General features: G+C 46.4%; 1 protein-coding gene across 4 annotated transcripts in view; it reads left to right on the top strand.

The window, feature by feature from the left end:
* The window catches only part of trappc9 (trafficking protein particle complex subunit 9), a 201,686-nt gene that overhangs the window by 71,615 nt on the left and 120,071 nt on the right, over positions 1-10,000 (top strand). For 2 of the 4 annotated variants that reach the window (XM_060886331.1, XM_060886329.1), the window contains 3 exons: positions 1,022-1,148; positions 1,423-1,555; positions 3,149-3,300. In XM_060886331.1, the coding sequence (XP_060742314.1) occupies positions 1,022-1,148; positions 1,423-1,555; positions 3,149-3,300 (412 nt within the window). Of the gene's footprint in view, positions 1-1,021; positions 1,149-1,422; positions 1,556-3,145; positions 3,301-10,000 lie in introns of all 4 variants that reach the window. The other 2 variants (XM_060886330.1, XM_060886328.1) reach the window with 1 other exon arrangement.

Here is a 10,000-nt window from a genome sequence, read left to right as displayed (position 1 = left end):
TCCATCCACTATCTCTGTCAGCTATCCCTCCATCCGCCATCTCTGTCAGCTATCCCTCCATCCACTATCTCTGTCAGCTATCCCTCCATCCGCCATCTCTGTCATCTATCCCACCATCCACTATCTCTGTCAGCTATCTCTCCATCCACTATCCCTCCGTCCACTATCTCTGTCAGCTATCCCTCCATCCACTATCCCTCCCTCCACTATCTGTCAGCTATCTCTCCATCCACTATCCCTCCATCCACTATCTCTGTCAGCTATCCCTCCATCTACTATCCCTCCCTCCACTATCTGTCAACTATCTCTCCATCCACTATTCCTCCATCCAGTATCCCTCCATCCACTATCTCTGTCAACTATCTCTCCATCCACTATCCCTCCGTCCACTATCACTGTCAGCTATCCCTCCATCCACTATCCCTCCGTCCACTATCTCATCATCCGCTAGCTTTCCATTTGCTATCCCTCAATCCGCTATACCTTCGTCAGCTATCCCTTCATCCGATATCCCTCTGCTATCCCTTTATTCACCTAAACCGCTATAAATGCTTCCTCCATCCACTCTCCCTCAGTCAGTTATTTCATCCACCTCCATCTCTTTATCAGCTATCCATCCATCCACTATCCCTCTATCTAACTTTCCATCCATCTGCTACTCATCCATTTACACTTCCTGTGCATGTCCTACTCCTTCATCCATCCACTCTTTTCTTCAGTCTATGAACGTCGGTTCTCGCCTTCTCACGCTGCCGAGAACACCAGCAATTTTTGGGGGAAATGGAGTGTGTGTGATTTCATCTTGGTCTGATCATGGAGCGATTAAGATGATTGATTATCTGGGCAAAAAGCAAGAAGGTGGGGGTGGGAAGAGGGGGAGGAAACATTCCTCCAGTTTCTTCTCTTGTTTTCTTCCTCGTATTTCTCTTCCATCACATCCCCAAGTGTCACTTCCTCTGCTGAAACTGGTGTATAGATGATGATTGTGTTAAGTGTGTTGATTTCTGGTGTCACATTTCAGGGTCTGTTGTCGTCTGGTGTGGACTTTGAGTCTCTGCCTGCTGCTCTCTCTCTCCCCGCCGAGTCTGGTCTCTACCCCGTCACTCTGGTGGGAGTCCCGCGCACCGCCGGCACCATCACTGTCAGCGGTGAGTCCCACACACACACACACACACACACACACACACACACACACACACACACACAACCACACAGCTGACTGTCTGAGCTCCAGCAGTCCAACCACCTTAACTCAGATGTTAGAAATAAGCATGGAACTTCATTTTAGATTTTGGATTTTCTCATGGTTTTCTCTCTCTCTGTGTGTGTGTGTGTGTGTGTGTGTGCGTGTGTGTGTGTGCGTGTGTGCGTGTGTGTCTGTGTGTGTGCGTGTGTGCGTGTGTGTGTGTGTGTGTTGTGCAGGTTACCACACGTCAGTGTTTGGTGTGAGCAGCGAATGTCTGTTGGACGGTTTGGTGGGTGTAAAGTCCAGCGGCTGTGTTGTGGAGGTGGTGCCATCACTGCCTCGCCTCCAACTCACCACCTCTTTACCACGGTATGTCTCACCTTATTCTTGTCTCATCATCTCTCCTCCTGTCTCACCTTATTCTTGTCTCACCATCTCTCCTCTTGTCTCACCATCTCTCCTCCTGTCTCACTTTATTCTTGTCTCACCATCTCTCCTCCTGTCTCACCATCTCTCCTTCTGTCTCACTTTATTCTTGTCTCACCATCTCTCCTCCTGTCTCACTTTATTCTTGTCTCATCATCTCTCCTCCCGTCTCACCTTATTCTTGTCTCACCATCTCTCCTCCTGTCTCACCATCTCTCCTCCTGTCTCACTTTATTCTTGTTTCATCATCTCTCCTCCTGTCTCACCATCTCTCCTCCTGTCTCACTTTATTCTTGTCTCATCATCTCTCCTCCCGTCTCACCTTATTCTTGTCTCACCATCTCTCCTCCTGTCTCACCATCTCTCCTCCTGTCTCACCATCTCTCCTCCCGTCTCACCTTATTCTTGTCTCACCATCTCTCCTCCTGTCTCACCATCTCTCCTCCTGTCTCACCATCTCTCCTCCTGTCTCACTTTATTCTTGTCTCACCATCTTCCCCCTTTTCAGCATGTTCTTGTCTTACCCTTTGTCCTGGTGTCTCACATTGTGCTGTCCCACGTGCCTGCCTGTAAGGACACTTTTACAAAGTTGAATAATTTACATCTCCACCTCCGGAAACTTTTAACACAGGACAGGAAGTTGTTTGGCTTGAATACGATGATAAACTTCTGCATGTTCTTCTACAACTGAACATCCTGTGTTCTGATTGGGTGCGGTGACGTTAGAGGCGGGGACTGAGCACAGAGTACAAAGTCAGAGCTGATTAAATATGAATATCAATATTAGATTAATGTCAATTTTAATGTCATGCATTTTTTATTAGTTCGTCACATCAGAGCAAAGAGGACGTCAGGAAGTTTTTGAGGACAGAGCTGTATGTGTGTGTGTGTATGTGAGTGTGTGTGTGTGTGTGTGTGAGTGAATGAGCGTGAGTGTGTGTGAGTGAATGAGCGTGAGTGTGTGTGAGTGTGTGTGTGTGTGTGAGAGTGAGTGTGTGTGAGTGTGTGTGTGTGTGAGTGAGTGTGTGAGTGAGAGTGTGAGTGAGTGAGATAATAATATTATTATTATTATTATTATTATTATTATTATTATTATTCATTTTATTTTTTAATTGTTTGCACATTTTGGAGATTTTCTTCCTGTTTGTTTTACACTTTCAAGATTTCTCACATTTAAATGTAATTTATTTAGAATTCTTATTTTTTTAGATCCCCAAAGTATTTGAGTCTTTATCATTACTCAACCTCAAGGATCTTTTTTTTTCTTCTTTTTTTCTTCTAAATAATCTAAAGATAAAATTGTACACACACGCACGCACTCACACACACACTCACACACACACACACGCACGCACGCACGCACTCACACACACACACACACACGCACGCACTCACACCTGGGTGATGTAACTTGTACAAGGGAAGAGTGCGTGTTAATCTGAGGTTAATGTTAACCATCTGCTTGTGTGTGTGTGTGTGTGTGTGTGTGTGTGTGTGTGTGTGTGTGTGTGTGTGTGTGCGTGCACGTACAAGCAGGGCTGCACGTGTGGGAGCTGAGGATCTGTCCAGCAGTGTGTGTCTGCAGCTGTTTAACGGAGAAACTCAGCAGCTCACCGTCACACTGGAGAACATCGGCTCTGAGAGTTTAAACACGCTGGAACTGTCGTCTAGAACACTCACTACTAAAGGTACACACACACACACACACACACACACACACACACACACATCCAGCGCACCTGTTTGTAATCTTAGGCTGAATAATTCCTATTAAAGCTGTTAGAACCAGATATCTCACAAGGCTCACATGCTTCACACACACACACAAACACACACACACACACACACACACACACACACACACACCCACACACTCCATCTTTATATTTGAAGTTACCTTGGAAACCAGACTAAGTAGAACTAAGGTGACAAAGCCCTTTGTCTGGGGTCACTACTGTGTGTGTGTGCGTGTGTGTGCGCGTGTATGTGTGTGTGTGTAGTTTTAGACTGATTAAACTGGTTAATAAGTCAATTTTCTTTTAATAAATTAGTCTACAGAGTGTGGAGATGGAGAAAGTGTCTTTGGATGATAAAAATGGTTTTATTTCTCATTTGGAAGTTGAAGTAAACAGAGCAGATTCTCTGTCAGAATAATCATCTCATTAGTAACACAAATAAAAACGTCTGATTCGCTGTTAAATCTGTGATCTGTATGGAGCCGGCAGTGTTCTTTCTGTGACCGGACCTCACTATCCTGGTGCTTACACGGTTACCATGGCAACCCGCAATAAAATCAAGACAGGGCAGGTGCTCCGGTGGCGGCTCAGAACCGAAACGCTGATGTTTCATCATCTCGTTAATAAGCATTAGTTCATCACTTAAATCAGATATACAGAGTGTTCCAGAAACTGTTCTCTAAACAAACTCGTCAATTATCAATCTGCTCCAATTACTGCATTGTGTAGGTATAAAACAACATGCCATGTCATCATCTGTATGCTGTATATGTAGCCCCGCCCCCTGAGCAGTGTGTAGTCCCGCCCCCTGAGCAGTGTGTAGTCCCGCCCCTTGTGTTGTCCCGCCACTTGTGTTGCCCCGCCCTTTGAGCAGTGTGTTGCCCCGCCCTCTGAGCAGTGTGTAGTCCCTCCCTCTTAGCAGTGTGTAGTCCCTCCCTCTTAGCAGTGTGTAGTCCCTCCCCCTGAGCAGTGTGTCGTCCCTCCCCCTGAGCAGTGTGTCGTCCCTCCCCCTGAGCAGTGTGTCGTCCCTCCCCCTGAGCAGTGTGTAGTCCCTCCCCCTGAGCAGTGTGTAGTCCCTCCCCCTGAGCAGTGTGTAGTCCCTCCCTCTTAGCAGTGTGTAGTCCCTCCCTCTTAGCAGTGTGTAGACCCTCCCCCTGAGCAGTGTGTAGTCCCTCCCCCTGAGCAGTGTGTAGTCCCTCCCCCTGAGCAGTGTGTAGTCCCTCCCCCTGAGCAGTGTGTAGTCCCGCCCCTGAGCAGTGTGTAGTCCCGCCCCTGAGCAGTGTGTAGTTCCGCCCCTGAGCAGTGTGTAGTCCCTCCCCCTGAGCAGTGTGTAGTCCCTCCCCCTGAGCAGTGTGTAGTCCCTCCCCCTGAGCAGTGTGTAGTCCCGCCCCCTGAGCAGTGTGTAGTCCCTCCCCCTGAGCAGTGTGTAGTCCCTCCCCCTGAGCAGTGTGTAGTCCCTCCCCCTGAGCAGTGTGTAGTCCCTCCCCCTGAGCAGTGTGTAGTCCCTCCCCCTGAGCAGTGTGTAGTCCTGCCCCCTGAGCAGTGTGTAGTTCTGCCCCCTGAGCAGTGTGTAGTCCCGACCTCTGAGCAGTGTGTAGTCCCACTTCCTGAGCAGTGTGTAGTCCCTCCCTCTTAGCAGTGTGTAGTCCCTATCTTAGCAGTGTGTAGTCCCTCCCTCTTAGCAGTGTGTAGTCCCTCATTCTTAGCAGTGTGTAGTCCCTCCCTCTTAGCAGTGTGTAGTCCCTCCCTCTTAGCAGTGTGTAGTCCCTATCTTAGCAGTGTGTAGTCCCTCCCTCTTAGCAGTGTGTAGTCCCTCCCTCTTAGCAGTGTGTAGTCCCGCCCCTAAGCAGTGTGTAGTCCCTCCCTCTTAGCAGTGTGTAGACCCGCCCCTAAGCAGTGTGTAGTCCCTCCCCTGAGGAGGTGGCAGCATCCAGGGGTCACTTATTATCCAAGAGTTCTAAAGATGTACAAAGCTGTCAGTCATTCAATTGTCATATATAATCAACGTTCTGTTACAATTTGTTAAATATTTTAAATTAAAATAACATATTTAATATAGTAATGCTATATGGATGCTCATAGACACACTGCTCATAGACTTCTTAATCCAGCAGCTACAACAGTGAGTAAACACTGCTGGATTAAGACGTCTATGAGAAACTACTGGACACAGTGTATTCTGTTTGTAAAGTGAAGGAAAACACACACACACACACACACACACACACACACACACAGTAGAGTTGGACTATAAATGTCATGTCACATTTCTTTCCTAACCTGTTGGCACTGCTAATGAAAAAGAAACAGCAAGATGGAGCGAAAAAATATCTCTGAGTCTTGTTCTTCTCACACAGGAAAATGTCACACACACACACACACACACACACACACACACACACACACACACACACACATCACCTGTTTGTTACAGCTCACGCTTGTGCTAGTTGATTGCTTTGTGTGTGTGTGGAGAGATACACAGAGGGAGAGAGAGAGAAAGAGAGACACTGAGGTGTTATTGTGCATCAAAGGAGTGTATCTATCTGTCTGTCTGTCTGTGTCTCTGTTCCTCTCTGCCTCTTTTTCCATCTTTTCATATCTGTCTCTCCTTCTCTCTGTCTTATCTTTCTGTAAGTCTGTCCCTCATTCTGTACCTGTTGTCTGTATATCTCTTTATCTGTCCATTTTCATGTCTATCTAATCTAGTGTATTGTGTATCTGTCTATCTGTCTGTCGAATTGTCTCACTGCCCATGTCTCTTTCTGGCCCCTGCCTGTTGTCTCTGTCTCTCTTTTCCTGTCTGCCAATTTTGCCTTTTTGTCCATCCATCCATCCATCCATCCATCCATCCATCCATCCATCCATCCATCTGTTTAATTGCACTCTTCACTCAGAAGTGTGCACTTTGGTGAAATGTCTAAATGCACACTTTTCCTGCTGCGCTGGTCCATTAACAGTGTTTATGTAAGCGGTCAGTTAGTACTGCGTCTCACCGTGTGCTCACTGTGGGTCCATTCTAGCGCTCCGGCGTCTCCTGATTATTCTCAGTGTGAACGAGAGCCGTGTAGTGAAGCAGCACAGGTCCTGGAACTCTGTGTCTGTGTCTGGCCTCAGCGCTGCACCTCCAGGAGATGATCAGTGACTCAGAGCTTGCTTTCTTTTTCTCGGCCCATGCTGGGCGTCGGAGAGACAGTGTGACTGCTCTGGTCTTTACAGTCAGGAGAACGCTTAGCGCTCGGCAGGAAGTGCTGTGGTAGAAGAAAAACATGTAGCACCACTCGGGCTGTTCCTTATTTATGAACAATGAAACTCTGATACTTTTTTTTTGGCTACTTTCATGTTTTCAGAATTCCATGTACTTTTTTTTACTCCAAGTTATATATGATGTTTGATTTTGGCTTTTTCAGCACTGAATTTTAAACAAATGTAATACGCTTTTACATTAAGACAAGGTCACGCAGGCCACGCCCACATGTCAAGACGAGGTCAGACAGGCCACACCCATGAGGTCAAGACGAGGTCAGACAGGCCACACCCATGAGGTCAAGACGAGGTCAGACAGGCCACACCCATGAGGTCAAGACGAGGTCAGACAGGCCACACCCATGAGGTCAAAACGAGGTCAGACAGGCCACACCTATAAGGTCAAGACGAGGTCAGACATGCCACACCCATGAGGTCAAGACGAGGTCAGACAGGCCACACCCATGAGGTCAAGACGAGGTCAGACAGGCCACACCCATGAGGTCAAGACGAGGTCAGACAGGCCACACCCATGAGGTCAAGACGAGGTCAGACAGGCCACACCCATGAGTTCAAGACGAGGTCAGACAGGCCACGCCCATGAGGTCAAGACGAGGTCAGACAGGCCACACCCACCAGGTCAAGACAAGGTCAGACAGGCCACACCCATGAGGTCAAGACGAGGTCAGACAGGCCACACCCATAAGGTCAAGATGAGGTCAGACAGGCCACACCCATGAGGTCAAGACGAGGTCAGACAGGCCACACCCATGAGGTCAAGACGAGGTCAGACAGGCCACACCCACCAGGTCAAGACGAGGTCAGACAGGCCACACCCACCAGGTCAAGACGAGGTCAGACATGCTTACCTGTCTGCCTGTCTATCTCTTTGTGTTTCTGCCCCTGTTTACCGGTCTGTCTGCCCTCCTGTCTGCCCTCCTGTCTGTGTGTCTCACTCTCCTGCATGCTCCTGTGTCCTTTGTGTTGTTCTCACGTGTTTGACATTCCTGTGTCTCAGTCTTTCTCTCTCTCTGTACGTTTCCACACCACACAGGCGTCTCACTCTCTACAGGAGCAGTAGCATGACTCTATCGTGTAATAAACACAACGCGGCGTCTCTCTGTGAACTACTTTATTTTTGTGCGCTTTGGTTTGCTGAATCGCAGTCGGATTGTTTTCGTCGCTTCTCTGTGTGTTCCGATGTTCTGTCTAAATAAAACTTCTTCCTCCTCCCAGTTGTTCAGAGCTCATCATTAAACAGTCATATCTTCATTATAACATTATAGCTTCTTCTTCTTCTCCTTCTCTTCTTTCTGTTCTTGGTGCTGTGTTCATGCTCTGTAGACGTTCAGGTTCAGCCCCTCATTTTCTCTACAGGTCGTTATGGGTGTTGTGGCAGTACGTTAAGTCCACAGTTAACACCAGTCTGCACTGGATCTAAGCTGTGAATGTTGAGAGTGGACGTTGTTCTGTCCACCCCACTGATTAATGATGTGATCTCTGAGTGTTAAAGCAGCAGTGTTTGGACTCGTTTCTGTCTTCACCACCTTCTCATTTATACATCTTTTGTCTAAGGTTTGTTTTGTTTGTTTCTTTCTGTCTACTTGTTGCCTGTTTGTAAGAAATTGCAGATTATTTTGTTTCTTCTTTTCTAACCTGTTGTCTGTTTCATCTGTGTTTCATCTGTGTTTCATCTGTGTTTCATCTGTGTACCAGTGTTACTGAACACACACACTACTGTTCTTTTTCTTTCTTTCTTTCTTTCTTTCTTTCTTTCTTTCTTTCTTTCTTTCTTTCTTTCTTTCTTTCTTTCTTTCTTTTTTCTTCTTTACTTCTTTCTTTCTTTCTTTCTTTCTTTCTTTCTTTCTTTCTTTCTTTCTTTCTTTCTTTCTTTCTTTCTTTCTTTCTTTCGTTTGTTTGTTTGTTTGTTTGTCCGTTCGTTCTTCTTTTTTCTTCATTCCTTCTTCTTTCTTTCTTTCTTTCTTTCCTTATTTTTTCCTTCTTTTGTTTTCCTTCTTTCTTTCTTTCTTTCTTTCTTTCTTTCTTTCTTTCTTTCTTTCTTTCTTTCTCTCTCTCTCTCTCTCTCTCTCTCTCTCTCTCTCTCTCTCTCTCTCTCTCTCTCTCTCTCTCTCTCTCTCTCTCTCTCTCTCTCTCTCTCTCTCTCTCTCTCTCTCTCTCTCTCTCTCTCTCTCTCTCTCTCTCTCTCTCTGGTAGTAAACTGATCAGCTAGTCTGACATATTGATGAACCCAACCTTGACCTAATATAGCCTAAATACCTGCTCTGGTTCAGTTCCGTTATTTATTTATTTATTGAACCTACGTTCCTCTTATGTTCCTCTTATGTTCCTCTTATGTTCCTCTTATATAATGTTGACCTGTAGTGGCCTTGGAGATAAAAGCAGTGTGTCTGGGCTGGAGAGGGCTTTGAACGCCTCTTCACCACCTACCGTGACTGCTAATTAGCCGAGATTGCTGTTGCTACACGCTTCATTTGGCTTTGTGGCTGCTGAAGCCTGGAACAAAAACAGAGTGGCAGATAGACGCCAAACGAAAACCCTCACCAGGTGAGATTTAGCCGGGATCCATAATCAGCTTCAGGTTCTTAATCAGGCTGTGAAATATGATTCATCAGTTTTAATAAAGCTGAAGTGAAACCCATTGGATCCAGGAACAGCGACCTCATCACATAGCTTAGTTTCGCTATACTTTAGTGGTGTTGTTAAAATGGGCTCAGCTAAAGACGCCAACTTTTCCTTTATTTTTAAATGGGTCGTTATACCGTGTTACCATGGCGTTGGTTCTGAGAATGTCCTCGCCATGGCCCAATAAATTGGTTCAGAAAGACGAGGGTTGGGACGATCCGATCCGAGCTCTTTACATGTACGCATTGCTCCTTGGCAATGGTTTGTCCTGGTTACAGTTCATTTCCAGGCAGCCTGGTGGAGTTCTGATTCGGCGATTAAGGCTTTGCACCCGAACCCGCGAGCCGTGCCGGGGCGAGTGGGCAGAGCTGCAGTGAGGCCATGAGTTGATTAAACAGTCTGATTAGTGCTGATGAACGACTGGAGTCTGTAGGGGACGCTAGAGTCTGTCTGAGTCTCTCCTCACTTTCTGGACCAGTTTAACTCTGCTCAAGGGCAGTTGAGTGTTTTTGTACTGAAATGATTTTTATTTGTTGTTTTAAATGTTTTTTTTTAATAGTTATTAGTCATTTTAGCCACGTTTGACATGTTAGAAAAGATCCCAGTGATCTGTAGAGTTTATTATATGGAACAATTTTGGACCTCACTGTTCATTTACATCTCCGTGATATACCTCCTTTTCTCCTTCTTCCCTTCCTTCATTCCTTCCTTCTGTACTTCCTTCCTTCTGCCCTTACTTCCTTTCTGTTCCTACCTTCTTTCT

The sequence above is a fragment of the Tachysurus vachellii genome, chromosome 14, assembly GCF_030014155.1.
Source record: "Tachysurus vachellii isolate PV-2020 chromosome 14, HZAU_Pvac_v1, whole genome shotgun sequence".
Lineage (NCBI taxonomy): Eukaryota > Metazoa > Chordata > Actinopteri > Siluriformes > Bagridae > Tachysurus > Tachysurus vachellii.
This window is presented reverse-complemented; position numbering and strand designations above follow the sequence as displayed.